This window comes from Bombina bombina, chromosome 6 (assembly GCF_027579735.1).
Source record: "Bombina bombina isolate aBomBom1 chromosome 6, aBomBom1.pri, whole genome shotgun sequence".
NCBI classification, from domain to species: domain Eukaryota; kingdom Metazoa; phylum Chordata; class Amphibia; order Anura; family Bombinatoridae; genus Bombina; species Bombina bombina.
This window is the reverse complement of record NC_069504.1, coordinates 1,036,955,771-1,036,981,336: the sequence shown is the minus strand read 5'-3', so window position 1 is coordinate 1,036,981,336 and position 25,566 is coordinate 1,036,955,771. Positions and strand designations below refer to the sequence as shown.

Genomic DNA, 25,566 nt, shown 5'->3' with positions numbered 1-25,566 from the left:
TTCATTAAATTATGATGATTACTGTTCACTTACTGGCATATGGGGAGTTGGCGGCTGAGCCATTGAGAAAGCTTGGAGATCCGGTGAGGTTTGACATTGCTGTATTGCCATAGCCATTCATGCTGGTTGTGACAGAGCTATAGTTGGTTTGCTGGGGAGTGGTGCTTGGGGCGTAGCTGTGAGGCGACACGCTACTTGTGTTGCGAGTAAAACCTAAAAAAAGAGGAGAATGTTGAAATACAGTTATATATTTATTAACTACATTTTATAAGCAGCTAGGTAATTACTTTATTAAACAGATAAGTATGTGAGGTGAAAATATATTCTTTCTGAACGTTGTCACCCATTAAAGGGACACTCAAGTCAAAATTAAACTTCATGATTCAGATACAGCATGCAACAACTTTCCAATTTACTTCCATTAACAAAATGTGCACAGTCTTTTTATATTTACACTTTTTGAGTCACCAAGTCCTACTGAGCATGTGCAAGAATTCACAGCATATACGTATATGCATTTGTGATTGGCTGATGGCTGTCACGTGATACAGGGGAGTGTAAATAGACATAACTTTGCAATTTATTTAACAAAAATCTACTACTCATTTGAAGTTCAGACTAAGTGCTATTGCATTGTCTTCTTCTCATGCATTTGTTAATTATGCAAATCTACAGTGTTGACTGGTCCTTTAAGTTTAGCTCTTGAAATAACTCTGGTTCTTTAACTGATGTTGTGAGTTCATAAAGGGCATCATATAATATAATTGAATATGGCATGGAAACCGTGATTTGTTATCAAGTTTACCTCTTTCTGTTGGCATCCTTTAATGAAACATTAGTATACCGAGGTAGGCTCACAAGTGTGCACTATGGCAGGGCAGCTGTGTTTGCAATAATGTTTGTATCAATGTTAAAAATGGTTGCAAACACCAATGCCATATAGAGAAACATATTCATGCTCCTAAACCTAACTAGGTATGTTGTCATGGAAAGGAAATAAGTTTCAAAAAGGATACCAAATGTATTTGATCTGTTCTGAATCGTGAATCTTTTATTTTTAATTCCATGTCCCTTTAAAACTGAATGAATAACCAAAATCCAGGTTGCAAATAAAATCTCTGCCACGCAAATAAAGCCACAGAAATTCAGCTTCCTAAGTTTTCTTTCTAAAATGCCGTAAAAAAGTCTCATCAGAGCTCACCTACACATGGTAAATAATTACCAAAAAAGTAGTTTGATTTAAAAGGGACAGTCTACTCCAAAATTCTTATTGTTTAAAAAGATAGATAACGCCTTTACTACCCATTCCCCAGCTTTGCACAACCAACATTGTTATATTAATATACTTTATAACATTTAAACCTCTAAACTTCTGTCAGTTTCTAAGCCCCGCCAGACCGCCTTTATCTCAGGGGATTTTTATAGCTTTTTACAGCAAGACAGCACTAGTTCATGTGTGCCATAGAGATAACATTGTGTTCACTCCCGGGGAATTATTCATGAGTCAGCACCGATTGACTAAAATCATGCAAGTGTGTAAAGGTTTAGATACAAGGTAAAATGTCTTGGTTATGCAAAACTGGGCAGTATGTAATAAAGGGATAGTCTATCTTTTTCAACAATAACAATTTTGGACTAGAATGTCCCTTTAAATCTCTAAATCCCACAATGTACCTGACCACACACATTTTACTGATCATGAGTTCCAGTGTTCATCACTTAGCTCCTGTCAGCTGTGTAAATTCACCATCTCTTGCCCTCTATGTCTCTTAGACATCTGTTCCCCAAGAGATTCCATATGCTAAAAAACAGATTCATATCCTGAGGCTGCTACTATTCAAATGTTAAACCAGCCATCTGAAAGTATGAAGAATTCAGCACACAGCTATAGCTGATTAAAGAAGCAAAACATTCAATAGATCTTCACATTTCATTCATTACTCGTTTTTTTTCCCCTCTCAATAAAATAGCAAAATGGTGAAATGCAAAACCCTCCGTGAAATGCCTGGTAGCAATTATAGTATAGATTCATTAGATTTGAAACAGCTGGACGTTGAGTGAGCTATGTCAGTATATGGTCAACCATTGTTATATAATAGCCTGTTTGCATTACAAATCAAACACTTGATGTGCATGTATAATTTATTGCCTACTTTTGCTAGTATTGCTAATATTAAAATCACTTTCATATGTTTAGCTTAGACGACATGAAATGTAACTTTCATAATTCAGATAGAGCATACCATTGTAAGATACTTTTCAATTTACTAATATTATCAAATTTTCTTAGTTATCTTAGGCTCAGCAATGCACTACTGAGAGCTAGCTGGTGATTGGTGGATATGCACATATTTCTCTTGTCAATTGGTTTACCAGGTGTGTTCAACTACCTCTGGAACTTAAAGGGACACTGTACCCCAAAATTTTCTTTCGTAATTCAGATGGAGCATGAAATTTTAAGCAACTTTCTAATTTACTCCTATTATCAAATTTTCTTCATTCTCTTGGTAGCTTTATTTGAAATGCAAGAATGTAAGTTTAGATGCCGGCCCATTTTTGGTGAACAACCTGGGTTGTCCTTGCTGATTGGTGGATAAATTCATCCACCAATAAAAAACTGCTGTCCAGAGTACTGAAACCAAAAAAAAGCTTAGATGCCTTCTTGTTCAAATAATGATAGCAAGAGAATGAAGAAAAATTGATAACAGGAGTAAATTAGAAAGTTGCTTAAAATTGCATGCTCTTTCTGAATTACAAAAGAAAAATTTTGGGTACAGCGTCCCTTTAATTTAACTTAGGAGTTGATCACAATCCCTTAGAAAGGAAATCTAAATGTTTTTCTACAACATTCAACCTTAAAATCTATGGGGGGTTGTGTAGATAAACCTTTTGTTAAGCTTTTCTAAAGTATTGTGGTTGGCTCCTATGTGTTTAAACATTTTTTCGGGGGTTAAATACACAATAAAATGGTCTAACATAGTAAAGCATTTTATTTTTGCACTTTTATGTCAATTTGACCCATATTTGTATTATATATTTAGACATTCATGGAAGTTTCTATTAACCTGTACACACAGGAAGTTGACAAAGGAAATAGAATGTCCAACCAAGACAGGTAACATAGATCAACCCAAGACAAATAGGTGGTTACAGATTCAGGAAAAAAAGAGAGAATAATTAGGACATCAACAGATGAGGGAAATGTTGGTTCATTATTGGAAACGTTACATTTAATAAAGCACAGTATAAAATTTGGTTTTGTCTTTTCAATCTCACATTTTCTTTAAAGAAACTTTTGAATGGTAGAAGAAATGTTGAGATTTTCACCGATCCTTATTTAAGTAATGATACAGGGAGTTGCAAGTGTAGATATCTCACCCTGGTTGGTGACTTGTGAAGGCTCTGAGACGTTCACGGCTAACTGTCCACTGAAGGAGTTAACCCCCATCATGCCAGGGTGTACAGATGAGTTGGTGAGGGCAGGGAGCTGACTGTGGTTTCTTGGAACACTATACAAAGCTTCAGCGATATCAGCTGCTCTCTTTAATATGATTTCCTGTTTAAAAAGCAAAGTGACAGAGGGTTAGGTAAACATCACCAAGTCTAAAAATGGTACTTGCTTAGATTTCCTCTACGTTGGCACTTGGACACCCTTTTATATATATATAATAGAAACCGAAGAGAATGCACTCACAGGAATTTGGGATATCAATAAGTCAAAAGTTTATTGACGTTTCGGGGTCTGATATATCCCCTTCTTCAGAATTCTGAAGAAGGGGATATATCAGTCCCCGAAACGTTAATAGCTGGAGGGTGGATTCACTTGTTGGAGTGTGTGTGTATATATATATATATATATATATATATATATATATATATATATATATGTGTATATATAAAAACAAATGTGATGGTGCACAAAAAAGGATAAAAGTCCCAGGTTATCACGATGGTAATGCTCAGCAGGTGAACCTCAGAGAAAAAAAGAAACACATAAAGTGAAGTTCTGTGGTTATGTGAAATTTACAGCAGAACCTAGAAAGGTACTCACATTGTCTAGAGCTTCAAAATCAAGCTCTAGATATATAGGCACAGGAAGCTCCTAATAGGAGGCAAGGCAAAGAAGGATATTCCAGCTCCAAAGGAGGAATCAGGAGTGGTTAAAAAAGTATAACAAATTTATTAAAAACAAGTCGCAAGGCATACAATGAGACTGTCCCAATCATAGACTACTACAAGCAAAAGACAATCACAATGTCCAATGATTGCTCTGTTAGTCCGGTAAGGAACAAGGCTCCACCCCTTTTGTGATGTCTATGATTGGGACAGTCTCATTGTATAGGCCTTGTGACTTGTTTTTAATAAATTTGTTATACTTTTTAACCACTTCTATTAGTAGCTTCCTGTCCCTATATATCTAGAGCTTGATTTTGAAGCTCTAGACAATGTGAGTACCTTTCTAGGTTCTGCTGTACATTTCATATAACCACAGAACTTCACTTTATGTGTTTCTTTATTCCTCTGAGGTTCACCTGCTGAGCATTATCCCATCATGATAACCTATATTAAATACTGTAAAAATAAACTCAAAATTGAATTCCCTCAAAAACATTTTTAACCTAGCGTAATAAACAATTTAATCAATTTACTACAATTTATTCTGCTTGCATTTCCTGTAATTTATGTCTCAAAACTATGCGTTTTCCACTACCCCAAATAACAGTGTGCTTGTTTCATAGTTAAGTATGCTATAGTTAGTCTGATCCTGCTGTATAATACACAGTAATTACTTAGATCACTGCAGGAGTTAAGAGAAAATAAAGCCTTTTTTTTCTTTCATGATTCCAAAAGAGAATAACATTTTCATCAACATTCCAATTGAGTTCTATTATCTAATTTGCTTCATTATTTTGGTATCCTTTGTTGAAGGAGTAGTAATGCACTACTGGGAGCTAGCTTAATACATTGGGTTAGCTAATAACATAAGGCATATATGTGCAGCCCCCAATCAGCAGCAACTAAGCCTACCAATGTATGTTTGCAACAAAGGATACCAAGAGAACTAAACAAATAATAGAAGTAAATTGAAAAGTTGTTTAAAACCACTTGCTCTATCTGAATCATGAAAGAAAAAATTGGGTTTCATGTCCCTTTAATTTACATTATAATTTTTTTACTTTTTTTCATAAATTCGCCTGGACTTAACCCTATGGCTGACAGACCGAGGGACAAAACATTGATTTGGAATGCTTTGCAAACCTATTTGGTTGTTAAATGGATTAAAACTATCCCCTTTCAATTGATGTATTTAGTAAGAGAATTTTTTTTTATTAAAGTGACCGAAATATTATAAATCTTTACATATGAAACAAGCCTGACATCTTTATTCCCTAACAGGCAATAAAAATACGGGGGCGGTGTCTCTTGAAAGCAGAGTAGCTGTTTATTTGTTACATCAGTATAACAACAAGCGTTGTCTGTTAGAAGTCAGTGAATGATCTGACGCGTTTGGCGAATGCGCACATGTGCTTCCTCAGAGATCCAATCTGTATTCAATACTTATGGAGTTTTATTTAAAGGGACATTCCAGTCACATAGATTTATTACATCGTTGAATAGAAACATATTTGCAATATACTTGTATTGGAGAAAATGCTTCTAGTAAAAGTTATCACTGTTTTAGTGTTATCATTTTTCTCTGCACGTGCATGTGAAGCATAGCTAGATATTGTCACTGCACCCACATGTTAAATAATGCAGCTGCTCAGATCATCAGTGGGGTTTGTATCATGTCAGCAATGAACAAATTGAGTAATTACCAGATGGTACAAGCACCTTAGGCTCTCTGAGCAAGTGCTGTGTTTAAAATGCTGGTGCACGGTGCATACTTAAATACACGTTTTGAAACAGCTATAGCTTTTATTAGAAGCATTTTTGCTAATACATGTATATTACAAAAATGCTTCTGTTCAATACCGAAATACATCCATGTGGTTTTCAATTTTGGCTGGAATATCCCTTTAAGGTTAGATTCATTCTTAAATGCGCCAGCTGTGTGTACGTAGTTTAGGCTGATTTGGGGTAAATTAAAGGGACTCTACATAGAGAGCAGTGATAGAAATGCCTGTCCCATCCAAACATTTAGCATAACAGCTTGGGAGAGGTCTGTATCTGTTTAATATTTTTCCATAAGTCAGATTTTTATTGTAATACTCCCCCCCCCCCTGTCCAACCCCCTCCCCCCCCCAAAAAAAAAAAAAAAACAGATTTAAAATCCTGACTCTGACTCCTGATAATACTCAGTTGGAATTGAAATGTTTGTTACCTGATTGTTGTGTGGCATCCCATATAAAGCCTCTACAAGGTCTGCCGCCCTCTTCAATATCACCTCCTGTGGATATACGCATAGACTTTATGAGACGTAGTTCAGAATAAAATAAAATATTACTTTTAGATCAGCAACTGTCTCTAGTATTCATCTGGGTAAATCATATCTAGAGTGATTGCTCTGAAAATCACACATCTATCTATCTCTATCATATCTCTCTCTTTATCATCTATCTATCTATCTGTCTGTCTGTCTATCTATCTATTTATCTGTATGTCTGTCTGTCTGTCTATCTATCTGTCTGTCTATCTATCTATCTATCTATCTATCTATCTATCTATCTATCAACTGGTAAGCAGAGTACAAACAAGGACAATGGACAAAGACAATGGGGATAGAAGAGAGGAAAATCATTTAATGAAATAAACTGGCTAGATTGCCATATGTAGTGCCCCTAGGCACAAATAACTCAGACATCTCCTTAAATTACAGCCAATCTGTACCTGTGATGTCACCATTACCGTGTATGTTAATAACAAACATTTCACATTTCCATTTAAGAAGGGCAATATAATACACACTACATCCTTTGATTGACTGTCTTAGTCAGAAACAATATACAACAACAGTGAATGGGCTACATTTTCTATACCTTGACTTGACAGGCAAGCAGCTTTGAGTTATAGCACCCCTAGACAGCTGCATACTTTACTTAATAATACATCTGACCTTGAAAAACTGACAAAGTCAATGAACAGTGAAGAGAACAAAATAGGGACTGCAGCAACAAAGGACAAGGAATGCAGACACAACTTGTGACTGAAACATAGGACCAGACAGAAAAGAGAAGTATACAAAGGGGAGAGAAAACATGGACAATTGCTAATGAAGAAAAATGACATGCAATAAGCAATATGGATAATGGTTTTCTATAAATTTGGCTCTCATATAATTAGCCCTCATCAATAAAAAAAGACAAATAATATACAACTAAGAGCTATAATAGAATTTGAGTTATATAGGAAGTTTAAAAAGGTAAGCAAAATAGTCACTGCCCTTTCCAAATAGCAAATTGTTATTATACATTCCCCAGTAGTTTCTCATCAGAAAATTGAGATCTAATTGCATTCATTTTGCTGTCACCATAAACCTCTTCCAAACTCTCAGATGACACGCTTTTAGATACATATTAGCATTTCTTCAATTTAAAATTCCACACCGGATAAAGATGGATTGCTTAGCAAGCCAGGGTAACCAGGCTCAAAGTGGTGGGAGGGGAACACTGTGGTATGGTAACACCGGGGCCCATACATTGTGTAGCTAGGTCTTTAACCTTAAGAATGGGCTTAACCCTTTCTTGTAATTAAAAACTATACTAGCTTGGGGATCTGTTGTGCCCACTTAACCCTTTATATGATTGAGTGAAAATGAATACTTTAAGCAAAGCATTCTGTAGAAACTGAATCACTAGTGGTATGCAAATAAACCATGATTATGTGCCCTATCAGTTCTACCTGCAGCCTTAATTATTGTTAAAACATAGATGCAACATGGCAGCATACTGTGTATTTTATATGTTCTGATCATATATATCTATTATTATAATTGTTTCATTTAAGGGATACACCACTTGAAAAGCCTGTCAGAATCCATGTTCTGGGTCTCTTTTGTTGTAGCCAATTAGCAATAGATGTAAATGAACTCTGGAAATGTTGTGTGCACAGGAAGATTTGGTAAAGGCTTGTATATGTGGGGTGAATGTGAGTTCAGAGTCAAGTGTGACCCCAAGACAGCAGACCTGCGGTGAAGTGTTGAGAATAGAGTCTCTAACTGTCAGAGATATGTCAGGTGTTGGATTTATCGAAGAGGGGGGGGGGATAAGAAGCAGTTCATTTTTGGACAGATTGAGTTGCAGGTAGTGAGAGGACTTTTAAGAGTAAATTGAAGAGAGACAGTTGGTAATCTGGTTGAGTAAAGAGGTAAAGATCAGGAGACCAAAGATAGATTTAGGTTTCATCAGCATATAAGTGGTACTGGAACCCAAAGGAGGATATAAGTTTTCCAAGGGAGGATGTATAGAGAGAGAAAAGCAAGGTAACCAAGACAGAGCCTTGCGGTCCTCCAACTGAGAGAGACAAAGGATAAGAGGATATGCTGTTAAAGGAAACTGAAAAGATTGATTTGAGAGATATGAAGCAAACCAGGAGAGGGCTGTGTCTCGGATGCCAAATGAATGTAGGATTTTTAGGAGGAGAGGATGGTCAACTGTGTAGAAAGCAGTGTGGATAGGTCCAGATGAATTATTAAGGAATTGTGTCCCTTTGATTTAGCTGATAACAGAAATTTGTTACTTTAGTGAGAGTGGTTTCTATTGAGTGTTTAGGGCGCAAACCAGATTGTAGTTGATCATGTAAGGAGTTAGGTAAGAGAAATTGAGTTATGCGATTATAGACCAGTTGTTCCAATAATTTGTCTTTTTTAAATTGTGTAGATTTTAGTTTTATAAAGTGGTTAGCAATAATCTGAGCAGTGACTTTGGTAGTGGGCGGCGGTGCAGGCAGACGTAGAAGGGTGTTTAAGGGTAAGAACAGCCATCTGGGGTTGGATGCGTAAGTTAACACAAGGGAAGGACTTTTTGGCCAGGCTGAGGGTAGAGTTGTATGACTTAAGGATGAATTTATAATGCAAGAAAGTAGTTAATTAATGTTGGAGATCAATAAGATTCATATGTTAAATCATTGTAGAAATTAATTTATTTAAACAGTCCACGTTGAGTTTTAACCTAACTACAGAGAGCATAAGGATGTTACAAGATCACAGAAACAGTAGTTGTGTGCATTGTAACATGCCACAAAATAAGATTGATATATTGTAACTATTATTGGATAGCTGATGCCACAGACATTAATAACTGTTGCTATTACTTTCAAGCTGTAAATAGGTGGCTGTTGACTAATTAACTGTAAACACGAGTTTCGTAACATGCTTGTTGCAATTAATAGTGTCAGTGTTGTTACATTTAGTAACACTAATGCTATGAGTTTAGTCTAATGCTATGGGTTTAACTCTTTAGTTGTCAACAAGGGCTGCAATACATTTTCAAGCAGAGACCCTATCTGCAAAACATGGGTTCAGCTACAGTCATCTTAGCAGAAACAATTTTTAGTTATTATTTTCTTAAGTGAGACCTATTACATTAAATCAAATTCTCATAAGAGGATTCTCCTGTTTGTCTAAATCTTTGCAGCACTTCAGCAGTCCCTTAGCCATGCCAAACATTGGCAAGACAGGACTCAAGCCCACCACTGCCATATGAAACTATTTTAAAAGAGGGGCTCCAAACTACAGCCTGTGTGACACAGTCATCCCACCAGGACCTGCTGTGTGAGCAGAAAACAAACCAGTAATTTGTAATTAATAAACAAACAAAACACAAAACAAAAAAGAAACAGTCCTTTACGTCTCATTATCTAATTAAATGTGCATTTGTGCCAACTTTCCTAAACTGGAACAGTATATATAGTCAAATTAATAGTAACTAATTTCCTCTGTATTTTTATCAAAAATGTGATAATTATCTAATTTTATTTTGAGGTGTTATCTTAAGTGTGAGTATAATGTTAAGTGACACGTGGCCAATTAGCGACCAACACGTGGCCATTAGTGACCGACCTCCATAAAAACAGCTTGGATTTCCTTGCATTAAACAAGTTTTAGCTACTGCATAGCGTAAAGCACAGATTATTCTGATTTCAAATGAAGAGTTACTAATAAGATATGGGATTCAATCAGACATCTGCAATCACATAGCCTTGTGGTAATTGAAAGTAAAAACTATTTGCAATTCTTTATTAAGACACAGTCCTGCAGAAAAAAAAAATGTGTTACCTTCTAAACTACAAAGCTTTTGAATAAATTATATGATAAATTTAAAATGTAGAAGATCCAGCCATGCATTAAACATCAACTCAATTGCCTGCATTGATTTTCCACAAAAGTAGAAAAAAAAAACAAGCTTATACCTAAACTGAGTGTCTAAAAATGTAACTACATACACTCAGTAAGCTACTAGTATTTATCTCAGATTTTACATATAATTATTACAATCTCTTTAATACATATCTTTTTCACAGTAGCAAAATAAGTGTGAAAAAGATAGCAATAAAAGTGTTAATGCTGTGGAAGGCTGTTTGTAACATAGAATAGTTCTGCAAACTTAAACAGTACGCCTGGCTGGCTGCCCTGGGGTATGGTGACCAGTAAATTACAGTCCCTCTGTGTCACTGCTCTCCTAGGGAGTGAGCAGGCTGCAGGCGTGTTTGTGTTCAGGATATAATATATTGCCTTTCAATCACAAGAAAGAGGCGATGAACACACAGGCAAAGCATGCCGAGTGGGTCAGAAAAGCAATAAAGATTTTACAGAGCTGTCCAAGGTGCTAAATTCACTCAATAATGGGTTTGGCACTGTAGCGTTAACCTCTCATATTCTGCAAGTCCTCAGTAATATTAATAGATGTCTACCTAGAATTGTATATTTTACAACATTATGTAAGTGGATATGAAGAGCATGGCAGTTGGTGCATATTTATATGAGAGCTGTAATATTTACACACTATTACGGTTTGATTAAATTAACAGTGTATTATTAACCTTACTGTTACTATGTTTATAATACACTGCATTTATTAAATCTGATTATACTGTATATAACATTGATATACTGAAAAAAACAGTATATGCCACTAAAATATTAACTCCTTGACAGCATGGGAAAGCTGTAATGCATTATTTTGCAATGTATTGCAGCCTTCACTGAAAACCAATGAGTTAATTGTTTGAGCTTTATATGCATAACAGGAACAATTAGAAATAGCACGTGCTTTTGGCCATTCACAGTTTATAAATACAATGTAGTTTTTCCATTTGCTAATACTAGAACCATACACTCAGCTGATCCCTCCTTACTGTTTTACTTTACAGTTCAAGAGGATGTTATTAAATCACAAATCACAAGGCCAGAGATGTGTGGTCATAGAGCTCTGGATTAGTTTATAAAATCAATAATTCATAGAAAGAGAAGTGGAGGACACAGATAATCTGCACTCACAGACACTTCCTGCTTTAAGAGAGTTAAATGAGCATAAATACTGATGCACAAATGCTTTAAACATCAGATCAGGCTCCCGCCACAAAAAAAGTGTTTTTGTATCCACAGTATCAGATAATAAACTTAAGGAGGCTGCTCTGAAAATCTAGCTGCAGAATTACCTCTCTAGGATGAAGTACTTAACCCATTAGCTGCTAGACAGCTGTGCATTGCATTGCCAAACAATACAATACAGCTGTCTTTGGTTTCAAAGGGGTTAAAATGCACTCAGTGAAACTGCTGATGTAAGATAATCTAAACATGCAAAATACCTCACATGCCATTTCACCTTTGGAGACCTTATAAATATTGTATGCATTCTGTCATTTCTTTCTGCACTACAAATTATGCTTTGGCACAGGGTTTCTAACCTTTTTTTTTCTTGCCCAAAGGGTTTAACAGACTTTTGTAAAAATGATGAATATCAGTCAATGAACATATGGGAACTTAACCGGGATTTCACTTATTTATAAGTCTAAACAAACATTTAAAAAAAATGTAAATTTAGATCATTTTCATGATTCAGATGCATTCAGAGCATGCAATGTTAAAAAAATAACTTACCAATTTACTTTCATTGTTAAAATGTGCACAATTTTTATATATGGACACTGTCTGAGGCAACAGCTTCTACTGAGCATGTGTAAGAGTTTACATTATATGCGTGATTGCATTTTATGATTGGTTAATGGCTGTCACATGATACAGGGGGCAGGGAAAATTGAATAATCTTAGAATCTGTCAGAACGAAATATCTGTTCAATAGTCATTTAAAATTCAGACTAAGTGTAATTGTATTGTCTTTTTATTCTGATTCTACTTATTTCAAGGGACAGTAGTCAAAATTAAATTTAAATGAATTAGATAGAGCGTGAAATGTAAACAACTCTCCAGTTTGCTCCCTAAAGACTCTACTGTTCAGGGATGCATACAACCTACACTAACCTTTCTTTATACCAGTTCCTCTCCTCCATTGCTATCCGCTTGAACCCCCTTAGCCATGCTGTTTGTAGATCACCTTCTTTAGATTAGAGCTGACTACAACAGTGCGACTCTTGGCAGGGCCCTCTACCTGTCTGATCCCTATAAATGTGTCCTTGTATTCCGCCTATGTTTATAGCACTGTGGAATCTATTGGTGCTCTACAAATAACCAATAATAATAATAATAATAATAATATTATCAATTGTGCTTAGTTCTCTTGGTATTCTTTGTTAAAGAGTAATCCTAGGTGAGCTCAGAAGAGTGCATGTGGCCTTAGCACTCTGGCAGCAATATTTGCAACAATGATTATAGCAATGTTATACATGTGGGATTATTATACACCACTGGTTTTCAAACCTGTCCTCAGGCCTCCCCAACAGGCCAGGTTTTCAGGATTACCTTGGAGGAGAGCAGGTTAATAGCCACGTTTACTAATCAGCTGATTATTTCAACTGTGCTGCAGTTCAGATATCCTCAAAATGTAGCCTGTTAGGGAGGTCTGAGGACAGGTTGGAAAACCAGTGTTCTACACCCATCATGAGCTGTGTAAATCACTGAACACAAAGTGAGGCTATAGGGGCCTATTTATGATTGTGCGAGCAGACATGATCCGATATTGCGGATCATGTCCGCTGCACATCGAAATGCCAACAGCATACGCTCTCTGCATTTATCATTGCACTAGCAGTTCTGGTGAACTGCTGGTGCAATACCGCCCCATGCAGATTCGCTAGCAGCGGGTGTCAATCAACCCGATTGTATTCTGTCGATTTCTGTCCGCCGCCTCAGAGCAGGCAGACAAGTTATGGAGCAGCGTTTTTTTCCGGTGAGTCTGGAAACACGGGGCATCAAGCTTCATATAAAGATTCTTGTTACTCTCAGGGAGTAAAGTTTACAACCATGTGTTTTTACCCTCACTCTTAATAACTAAGTATAAGCAGCCAACTCTTTTGATGCCAACATGCTTCCATTTTCCAAATGATGTGACTATGTATAACAAGAAGCTCTCTCTTTCTGGAGACCGCTCGTATTATGTTCAGGGTAGTTTATTTCTCTTGCCTTTCCCCAGAACCGTGTTTTCATCAGTAGTAGTAGTCTAATTCAGTTCAATATTATGATGTAGTTAGCTTACCAGTTGTGGGGACCACAATGCACTCACTGGGGTGCAACAGTGTCCACCAGCACAAAAATAGAAAATGCCCATGATTATTATGGTATGGAACTAACACAGAAGTTATACTACATCTTGTGATATATAAAGTCTGTCCTAGTTAGGTTGATCATACATAAAACTCAGCAGATCAACTCAGTACTAGAAAAGCAACAACAACAAAAGCCAAAAAAAATTGAATAATTTGCTTTATGAAAATCTTTAGTACCAATTTCTGTCTAAATCCATGGGCTGCTCCTTTGTATTCCTTTTTGCTCAATTACTGTCCCGCTTGCAATAATAGACTTGTAAAAGCTGTTACTTCGATCGGATAGCCTGTGCACAGCTGCCTGGGACAGATGACTTTACAATGATGGATCACACAGCACAGCCATGATGCTGAGCTTTCAGCCCCAGGGAGAAACACTAATGAGCCAAAGCTCTGCTTGTATCCAAGGTAAGGGATCAGCAGCTAAGCTGAGCCCCTGAGGTGGGTGTCTGTCTCATAAGACTTATCTACAACCATGGGCAGGTGAGAAACAAACTAGATCCCTCAATCAACTAACCAGTGACAGTTCTATGGCAATACTATAAACTCACAATCTTTTTTGTTGCAAAGCTTTGTCCACATAGAGGCAGTAGGGCACTATAGAGGTGTGTATTTGCTTCTCTTTACCCAAACTTAGTATTAGGACTCCACACCTGATTGGTTTCCAATACTGGGCAAGGACAAAGAAGCAGACACACTGTAGAGCACTGTAAAATTCTGCAGAAATAAATCTCTATACTATAGTTAGCCTCCTAGACCCCTCCCTGCAATGATCTGATTTCTCACCAATGGGTGCTTGACTCAACTGGACATATTTAAATTCATTATAGACATCTATAACATTGTTTTGAGAAATGTAGATATTTTCTTCTCAGTAAAGTTTAGAATTGACTTACAAAACATATTGTTATTCTATATAAGTATTAAAGGGATACAAAACCTATTTTTTTCTTTTATGATTCTGATAGAGCATGTAATTTTAAGCAACTTTCTAATTTACTCCTATTACCATTTTTCTTTTTTCTCTTGGTATCTTTTTTTGAAAAGCAGGAAAGAAAACTTAGGAGCCGGCCCATTTTAGGGTGTAGTATCCCTTTAACAAATCTGCTATCTGACAACAAAACCATCACCTCTGCACTTATTTCCCCTATCCCATGGTGATCCCCATTCTATATACACTGCTAAGTCTAAGCAAGCAGAGTCTCTTGACCAATTAGTTCTGTTTTCACTTTAATTCTCTTTAAGTGAACCTCCCTATGTAGTTAACTTGAATACATGTTTTCCCTTCTTATGACTGTATGGACATATACACAATAATAGTTTCTATCATGGCTGTTATTTATCAGCAGCTGATTACTGGTTAATAGCCGAGACCAAGGCACTATTTATTGAGTCCTCTAGGGTGCAGATAAAAATACATTATCAGTTATTATTGTTATTTTTAATAATAATTTTTTTTTTTGCTTTTTTCTATCTGTTTTCCCCAATAAATAGTATTTCTGAATGCCAAGAAAAGCCATACATGTAATGTGCTATGACAATTGTCAGCACTGTCTACAACACTAATAAGATAGCTACTTTTTCTATTTTCTTGGTATCACATCAAGGACAATAAAGTGGAACTACGCACATTTGCACTCAGTCCAAAAACTGGCACCTGTCTCTTTCACTATGCGGAGCACAGAGCACAATTTCCAGGCTAGCAGGGACAATCTGCGCCAACTACTAAATGGCTGATTTACTAAATTGCTATGAGTGGAGCCCGCACCATTGCTGATGTCTCTCTCTGTGGTGTGTTTAAATTGTTCTGTGTTTAAATATTCAGCATGAGGCTAATGCGAACTGATGAACTGAGACTACAAACATTCCCTTTCAATTGAGACAGAGAGACAGAGCTGTAGCGGATCATAAGGGCTGGGGAGGTGAAAATGATTTATATTTAAGGATCCTGCTGACGACTCCCATTATTGTAAGGTGCTCTTAATTGGCTTGGTGCTTGAATCAGTAATTCATGAAAGCTCAGAGCAAACAGGCTAGCGGAATCAGAGCCTGGTATATTCTCTGGTGTTTTCATAGCAGTTCATCCTTATTTTTATCTGTGCGCTTTAATCATAAACCTTAGCTATTTTTCATCTTACTTTTCTTTTCACTGAATATATTACTTGTACATGCATTTTTTATTTACGTTCCTTTCCGCTCCTATATATGCCTGTTTCGTTCCTTTATTTCCCTTTATTTATTTGTCAAAAAGGCTCACAGATCAGTGCGGTAAAGTCAGATCATGTGTCACACTTAAATTGCAGTTTTATCCTTAAAACACTAGGAAGCTTTTGTATCCTTAATGTAAATCACAGTGTGTCATGAAATCGCAAGGTTTTCTGCATACTTTTATGATATTCTGGTGAGATGCACATAATATCTTGTTTCCTATTATAACGTAAAGATCACCCTCTTACTACCAATCCTGGAATCATTTATGAAATGCTGGTGCATTATATGAAAACTCGTATATAAATATAAACAGATACCAGATGAACTGAGAACCTAAAATAACAATCTTATGAAATGTTTATCTAATGATTTTTCTACAAAATTAACCATTAAAGCCTATGGAGATTTTTGGGGGCAAATCATTTAATATGTTTTTCTAAAACATGGTGATCAAGTATTGGGATTGGTTAAGGGACAATGAAGACAAATTAAAGGGACATTAAATACTAACTAAAAGGTAGATAGCAGAGGGAGGTCATAATAGTGCGATCCTGCCGTTCACGGCGACTCCCGCGCTATTATGGCCAGAAAAACCCTTAACAACCAGCGACGTACAGGGAACGTCATGGTCATTAAGGGGTTAATGAATGTGTCACAGGAGTTTGCAACAAATGTGTGGAATATAGCACTACAGAAGAGCACACTCTTGACTAAACAGGAAATTGTAATACTATGATTTTATTGCAAAGTTTATTTTACTACATATAATTAAACATTTTATATGACAATTTTAAAATTTCTAATGCCCCTTAAAAGTTTCATGATTCGGAAGGAGAAACTTTTCAATTTATGTCTGCTATCAATTTTACCCTTTTCTCTTGGCTCGGGAGCGTGCACGTGTCATGAACCTTATATGTATAAAAATGTTATAAACATCGCTACAAACACCACAACCATATAGTGTTCAAGACACCTTCCTGAGCCTATCTCAGTATGCACTGATGGAAAGAGGCCATATTTCAACAAAGGATACCAAGACATAGCAGTAAATTTATAATATGACTTAAATTGGCAAGTTTATTTTTAATTGTATCTGAAACATTTAAAGGAAAAGCAAAGTCAAAATTAAATTTCCTAATTTGCTATGTTTTTGTGTGTGTATCATTTGATGAAAAACAGACGCAGTGCACTTCTTGGAGCCAGATTGGTGGCTCCACATAAATGCCTCTTGTCATTGGCTTAGTGTTGTGTTCAGCTAGCTCCCGGTGGTGCATTGCTGCTCATTCAGCATGAGATACCAAGAGAATGAAGCTAATTTGATCAAAAAAGTATTGGAAAATTGTTTAAAATTGTATGTTCTGACTGAATCATGAAATAAATATTTTAGGTTTCATGTCCCTCTGATTTTGACCTCTATATCCCTTAAGCACAGTCAAAAGTCTCCAAGTCCTGTAGGTTGTCCATACACTACAGAACTGTTAAAGGTATTAGTAGACATTTTTATGAAGTGGTGCCCATCACTAACACAACGCTCCCACTACACAAGTCACATATTATCCATGTTGCTAATAACCTTTCCTGGATTAACCTTCATGAGCACATCTAATCCCTTTAATCCTATTTTGCTAACTTCTGTGACACCAAATCTCTTCTTTTTGCACTTCATTATGCACCAGGAATCTATATCCTATATATGCCCACATCAGGCCTAAGCAATTAACTGTCTTTCATGTCTTTGTTCTTTTATATCAAAATGACATCCCAAAAGTTTCCCTGTAAGGAAATATGTGTGAAAATGTGTAATGTACAGAGGGCTTTATGCTAACAACAATGTTTAAATCATTTCATTAAAGAGACATTTCTAATACAAAAAATTGTTATAACATGCAATTAGTGCATTACTGACTATAGAAAAATATGAGGTTGATAACAATTTGTTGTTTGATAATTATCAGCATGTTAACGGCTGCCGATTAGCCATTTTAGATGTTGACGCAATAGGCTGCATATACTAAACAGCGCAAGCTGCTTTTGAGCCCTTGTGGGGCATATGGGAAGTCGCACTTCCTCTCACTCACTTCTTACACTCTGTCATCTCTGATGTGACAGATTGAAATAACCCCGAACATGCTTGCTAGGTGTGATTGACAGGCCTTTCTCTCACATGGCGACATTATATACTTGATGGTGTAATCGTACATACCGGCAGCAGATGTACAGGGTCCCTTGCCTGTTTGTTGTGAAGTTGAGAAACTTTTGGGCACGGCTCTTGGTAAATGGCAATGAAACTCCGCCATTGTCATTGTTTATTGGCAGCAACAATTTTTTTATTGTTTCAGTGAAAAATGGCCGTATACTTAAAGGGACACTGAACCCAAATTTGTTCATTTGTAATTCAGAAAGAGCATGCAATTTGAAGCAACTTTCTAATTTACTCCTATTATCAATTTTTCTTCGTTCTCTTGCTATAATTTTTTTAAAAAGAAGGCATCTAACCTTTTTTTTTTGGTTTCAGTACTCTGGACAGCTCTTTTTTATTGGTGAATGAATTTATCCACCAATCAGCAAGGACAACCCAGGTTGTTCACCAAAAATGGGCCGGCATCTAAACTTACATTCTTGCATTTCAAATAAAGATACCAAGAGAATGAAGAAAATATGATAATAGGAGTAAATTCGAAATTTGCATACAATTTCATGCTCAATCGGAATCACGAAATTAAATTTTTGGGTACAGTGTCCCTTTAAAGAACCATTAAATACAATAGAATTGCACAATCAACAAGTGCATAATAAAAAAGACAATGCAATCGCACTCACTCTGAATTTTAAATGAGCAGTAGAGTTTTTTCTGACAAATTTCAAATTTATTTCAATTTGCCAGCCCACTGTATCATGTGACAGCAATTAGCCAATCACATACTCATATACATATACACTGTGAACTCTTGCACATGCTCAGTTGTAGCTGGTGTCTCAGATAGCATATAAAAAGACTGTGCACAATTTGATCATAGACGTAAATTGGAAAGGTGTTTAAAACTGCATGCTCTATCTGAATCATGAAACTTTATTTTGACTTTAATGTTCCTTTAACATGTGTTAGTTCTGTATTACTGATCACAATCCAAATTCTCTTTACTGACTGACACATTTAAGGGCCCTTTTTCACTTATATAATTCAACTGCTAAAAGGACTTGATAATTATTACCAGATTACACAATCTGACTTTACACGGGCAAAACACGCTGAAATTGCCCATATTGGATTACATTAGGACTGTCACCAAACAGATGAAAGCACTTCCTGGTCAATTAATAAAATAAAAATGAATAATAAGTTTTAAATACATTTTGCTAATAAAGCTTAGCAAAATCAATGACCTGATAAATACCCATGTCCACAATAACACTGTTTAAATCTCTTAACCCTTTAACGCCAGGACTTATTTGTGATGAAAACAAATTGAAATCACGTGATCGCTCATGTGATCGTGTGATTTCAATGATGGGATCGAGTCGGGGGGGGGGGGTCCCTAAGACGCTAGGCATGCCCTGCAATCCCATTTACCAAGTCGCTATGGCTTCAGTACAGCCAAACGGCTAGGACGCTCCATGCCATCCTAACAGCGCTAAAGCCCAGCACAGTTAGGATGGCATGGAACATCCTAACAGGAAGGGGTTAAAAAGACGTAGACACATATCTCTATGGTTTTGGGCCACAACAAGTTAACTGCACACATGTCACATATTAGCATCACTAAACACTAATATGGGATAAATCGACACATGAAGGCATTTTAACCTCTGATGTTATTGCAAAACATATAAATTGACATTTTTTGTTGTCGTTAATTATGTGCATTTCATTTTTCGATTACAAAATCACTAGATGGACAACACAGATACTGATTTTGCATTGTTTTCAGAAAGGTTAAACACATAGGCAAAGTCATAGTAAGAAGCTGCAAGCCTTGCATATCCCAAGTCGAACACAGCTGGTGATTGGCAGGGTTGTGCAACTGCAACCCCTCATTGGCTGACTGGTCCTTTGTGGGACTTAATCCCAGTTATATAGGGTCAGTAATGGAAAACTCACATGGTTTAATGATTTAGAAGATGTATTTTAGTTTCTCATTGGAATGTCCCTATAAACCCCCTTAAAGGGACAGTCAAGTAAAAAACTTTCATGATTTAAATAGGGCATGCAATTTTAAACAACTTTCCAATTTACTTTTATTACCAATTTTGCTTTGTTCTCTTGGTATTCTTAGTTGAAAGCTAAATCTAGGAGGTTCATATGCTAATTTCTTAGACCTTGAAGGCCGCCTCTATTCTGAAAGCATTTTGACAGTTTTTCACCATTAGAGGGCGTTAGTTCATGTGTTTCATATAGATAACATTGAGCTCAGGCACGTGAAGCTCCTAGGAGCAAGCACTGATTGGCTAAAAATGCAAGTCTGTCAAAAGAACTAAAACAAAGGGGCAGTTTGCAGAGGCTTAGATACAAGGTAATCACAGAGGTAAAAAGTATATTATTATAACTGTGTTGGTTATGCAAAATTGGGGAATGGGATTATCTACCTTTTTTAAACAACAAAAATTCTGGTGTTTACTGTCCCTTTAATTATAAGGAGTGTCATCACCTTACTAGAATTATTATTTATAAAAAAAAGGAATATAATTATGTATGTACTCTATTTCATGTTTGTCTGAAATATCATTGTTCCTCTAGTTTAATAAGGGGGTTATGAGTACAAATTGTGGTAAAATGCCAATGTATCCATTTTTATTGATGTTTTGTTGCTATAACAACCATAAGATGGCAGATGATACAAACAGAGATGCTCATCTGGCAGTTCCACCAAGCAGAGTTCACTTCCTGGGCTTTCCATATGGACGCTGAGTGTATGGTAATGAGCAGACCATATGGCGAGAGAAATAAACTCTGAACAATTGTGCTGTGACTGCACCAGTGAGCCGAAGGGACGTAATCTCAGCAAGAATGCTCCCCACCGGAGGCCTCCTCCTGTGTGTTTGTCAGTGTAACCATACATATATGTGGGCACATGCCTGACTGCATAGCACAGACATTAGATAGATAGATAGATAGATAGATAGATAGATAGATAGATAGATAGATAGATAGATAGATAGATAGATAGATAGATAGCTGAACGGATGGACAGCCAGCCAGACTAGATAGACAGAATATAAGCTCTTTGGAGCAGATCCTTCTCCACCTTTATCTGTATAATTTTTTTTTTTTACTATGAATCAGATTCATTGGGCTCCATGTACGAAGCATCGAAAGCTGCTCCAGAGCCCTTGCGGGGCAGGTTCGCATATGGGAGCCTGCTTCCCACAATGTAAGCAGCAGCGGTCATTAGACCGCTGCTTCTTACACCCTACGCCACCTCTGAGGTGGCGAGGGAAAATCACTGAGAGCTCACTCGCTCTCAGTGATTGACAGCCCCAACAGATCAGAGCTTCACGAGTTGAGAAGCTGTCTGCCCGCCGGTTAGTACATGGAGTCCATTGTGTACCCCTACTTATCTACCATATGGAAGATAGAAAGACAGACAGATAGATAGATATTGATATGCAGAGAGAGAGAGAGAGAGAGAAAGGCAATTGGATCTGGTATTGAACATAATAGGGTGTGTGTGTGTGTGTGTGTGTATTAATGTGTGTGTGCTTGTTAGTGTGTGTGTTAGTGTGTATGTGATTGTTAGTGTGTGTGTATTAATGTGTGTGTGCTTGTTAGTGTGTGTGTTAGTGTGTATGTGATTGTTAATGTGTGTGTATTAATGTGTGTGTGCTTGTTAGTGTGTGTGTGTAAATGTCTGTGTGTGCACTTGTATATGTTAGTGTGTGTGTGTGTATTAATGTGTGTGTGCTTGTTAGTGTGTGTGTGTGTAAATGTCTGTGTGTGCACTTGTACATGTTAGTGTGTGTGTATTAATGTGTGTGTGCTTGTTAGTGTGTGTGTGTAAATGTCAGTGTGTGCACTTGTACATGTCAGTGTGTGTATTAATGTGTGTGTGCTTGTTAGTGTGTATGTGTAAATGTCTGTGTATGCACTTGTACATGTTAGTATGTGTGTATTAATGTGTGTGTGCTTGTTAGTGTGTGTGTGTGTTAGTGTGTATGCGATTGTTAGTGCGCGTGTATTAATCTGTGTGTGCTTGTTAGTGTGGGTGTGTAAATATCTATGTGTACACTTGTACATGTTAGTGTGTGTGTATTAATGTGTGTGTGCTTGTTAGTGTGTGTAAATGTCTGTGTGTGCACTTGTATATGTTAGTGTGTGTGTGTATTAATGTGTGTGTGCTTGTTAGTGTGTGTGTGTAAATGTCTGTGTGTGCACTTGTACATGTTAGTGTGTGTGTATTAATGTGTGTGTGCTTGTTAGTGTGTGTGTGTGTAAATGTCTGCGTGTGCACTTGTACATGTTAATGTGTGTGTATTAATGTGTGTGTGCTTGTTAGTGTGTGTGTGTTAGTGTGTATGTGATTGCTTGCTAGTGTGTGTTTATAAGCAGTTCCGTGCATCATAGTTTATGGTTTTATAAACTCAGTTATATCTGTATTGTTGGTATAATTCATTTCACATATTTTACTTTGCACAAGATCTATATACAAAATGCATGTTCCAAAATAATTCAAACTGTAAAATGTTCATTGTTTTGCAGTACAGGAACATAACTCTTGAAACACCTCTTCAGTTTTATTTTTCTTATTCATGATTCAGATAGGGCATGTAATTTTATACAACTTTCCAATTTACTTTTATCATCAAATTTGCTTTGTTCTCTTGGTATTCTTAGTTTAAAGCTTAACCTAGTTTGGCTCATATGCTAATTTCTAAGGCCTAGATTTAGAGTTCGGCGGTAGCCGTCAAAACCAGCGTTAGAGGCTCCTAACGCTGGTTTTGGGCGCCCGCTGGTATTTGGAGTCAGTGATTAAAGGGTCTAACGCTCACTTTTCAGCCGCGACTTTTCCATACCGCAGATCCCCCTACGCCATTTGCGTATCCTATCTTTTCAATGGGATCTTTCTAACGCTGGTATTTAGAGTCGTTTCTGCAGTGAGCGTTAGAGCTCTAACGACAAAATTCCAGCCGCCTGAAAATAGCAGGAGTTAAGAGCTTTCTGGCTAACGCCGGTTTATAAAGCTCTTAACTACTGTACCCTAAAGTACACTAACACCCATAAACTACCTATGTACCCCTAAACCGAGCTCCCCCCACATCGCCGCCACTCGATTCAAATTTTTAACCCCTAATCTGCCGACCGCCACCTACGTTATACTTATGTACCCCTAATCTGCTGCCCCTAACCCCGCCGACCCCTGTATTACATTTATTAACCCCTAACCTGCCCCCCACAACGTCGCCGCCAGCTACTTACAATAATTAACCCCTAATCTTCCGACCGCAAATCGCCGCCACCTACGTTATCCCTATGTACCCCTAATCTGCTGCCCCTAACACCGCCGACCCCTATATTATATTTATTAACCCCTAATCTGCCCCCCTCAACGTCGCCGACACCTGCCTACACTTATTAACCCCTAATCTGCCGAGCGGACCTGAGCGCTACTATAATAAAGTTATTAACCCCTAATCCGCCTCACTAACCCTATCATAAATAGTATTAACCCCTAATCTGCCCTCCCTAACATCGCCGACACCTAACTTCAATTATTAACCCCTAAACTTCCGATCGGAGCTCACCGCTATTCTAATAAATGGATTAACCCCTAAAGCTAAGTCTAACCCTAACACTAACACCCCCCTAAGTTAAATATAATTTTTATCTAACGAAATTAATTAACTCTTATTAAATAACTTATTCCTATTTAAAGCTAAATACTTACCTGTAAAATAAATCCTAATATAGCTACAATATAAATTATAATTATATTATAGCTATTTTAGGATTAATATTTATTTTACAGGCAACTTTGTAATTATTTTAAACAGGTACAATAGCTATTAAATAGTTAAGAACTATTTCATAGCTACCTAGTTAAAATAATAACAAATTTACCTGTAAAATAAATCCTAACCTAAGTTATAATTAAACCTAACACTACCCTATCAATAAAATAATTAAATAAACTACCTACAATTACCTACAATTAACCTAACACTACACTATCAATAAATAAATTAAACACAATTGCTACAAATAAATACAATTAAATAAACTAGCTAAAGTACAAAAAATAAAAAAGAACTAAGTTACAGAAAATAAAAAAATATTTACAAACATAAGAAAAATATTACAACAATTTTAAACTAATTACACCTACTCTAAGCCCCCTAATAAAATAACAAAGCCCCCCAAAATAAAAAATTCCCTACCCTATTCTAAATTAAAAAAGTTACAAGCTCTTTTACCTTACCAGCCCTGAACAGGGCCCTTTGCGGGGCATGCCCCAAGAATTTCAGCTCTTTTGCCTGTAAAAGAATAAATACAATACCCCCCCCCCCAACATTACAACCCACCACCCACATACCCCTAATCTAACCCAAACCCCCCTTAAATAAACCTAACACTAAGCCCCTGAAGATCTTCCTACCTTGTCTTCACCATACCAGGTTCACCGATCCGTCCTGGCTCCAAGATCTTCATCCAACCCAAGCGGGGGTTGGCGATCCATAATCCGGTCCAGAAGAGGCTCCAAAGTCTTCCTCCTATCCGGCAAGAAGAGGACATCCGGACCGGCAAACATCTTCTCCAAGCGGCATCTTCGATCTTCTTCCATCCGGTGCGGAGCGGGTCCATCTTGAAGCAGGCGACGCGGATCCATCCTCTTCTTCCGATGTCTCCCGACTAATGACGGTTCCTTTAAGGGACGTCATCCAAGATGGCGTCCCTCGAATTCCGATTGGCTGATAGGATTCTATCAGCCAATCGGAATTAAGGTAGGAATTTTCTGATTGGCTGATGGAATCAGCCAATCAGAATCAAGTTCAATCCGATTGGCTGATCCAATCAGCCAATCAGATTGAGCTCGCATTCTATTGGCTGTTCCGATCAGCCCTTAAAGGAACCGTCATTAGTCGGGAGACATCGGAAGAAGAGGATGGATCCGCGTCGCCTGCTTCAAGATGGACCCGCTCCGCACCGGATGGAAGAAGATCGAAGATGCCGCTTGGAGAAGATGTTTGCCGGTCCGGATGTCCTCTTCTTGCCGGATAGGAGGAAGACTTTGGAGCCTCTTCTGGACCGGATTATGGATCGCCAACCCCCGCTTGGGTTGGATGAAGATCTTGGAGCCAGGACGGATCGGTGAACCTGGTATGGTGAAGACAAGGTAGGAAGATCTTCAGGGGCTTAGTGTTAGGTTTATTTAAGGGGGGTTTGGGTTAGATTAGGGGTATGTGGGTGGTGGGTTGTAATGTTGGGGGGGGGGGTATTGTATTTATTCTTTTACAGGCAAAAGAGCTGAAATTCTTGGGGCATGCCCCGCAAAGGGCCCTGTTCAGGGCTGGTAAGGTAAAAGAGCTTGTAACTTTTTTAATTTAGAATAGGGTAGGGAATTTTTTATTTTGGGGGGCTTTGTTATTTTATTAGGGGGCTTAGAGTAGGTGTAATTAGTTTAAAATTGTTGTAATATTTTTCTTATGTTTGTAAATATTTTTTTATTTTCTGTAACTTAGTTCTTTTTTATTTTTTGTACTTTA

At 37.2% G+C, this 25,566-nt stretch overlaps 1 protein-coding gene across 2 annotated transcripts in view; it reads right to left on the bottom strand.

Annotated features, from left to right (window-relative positions):
- EBF1 (EBF transcription factor 1) overlaps nucleotides 1-25,566 on the bottom strand; it is a 511,782-nt gene that overhangs the window by 26,677 nt on the left and 459,539 nt on the right. For both annotated transcript variants that reach the window (XM_053718780.1, XM_053718781.1), the window contains exons 12-14: nucleotides 6,326-6,391; nucleotides 3,379-3,556; nucleotides 34-213 (exon numbers count right to left, since the gene is read on the bottom strand). In XM_053718780.1, coding sequence (XP_053574755.1) covers nucleotides 34-213; nucleotides 3,379-3,556; nucleotides 6,326-6,391 — 424 coding nt within the window. The remainder of the gene's footprint in view (nucleotides 1-33; nucleotides 214-3,378; nucleotides 3,557-6,325; nucleotides 6,392-25,566) is intronic.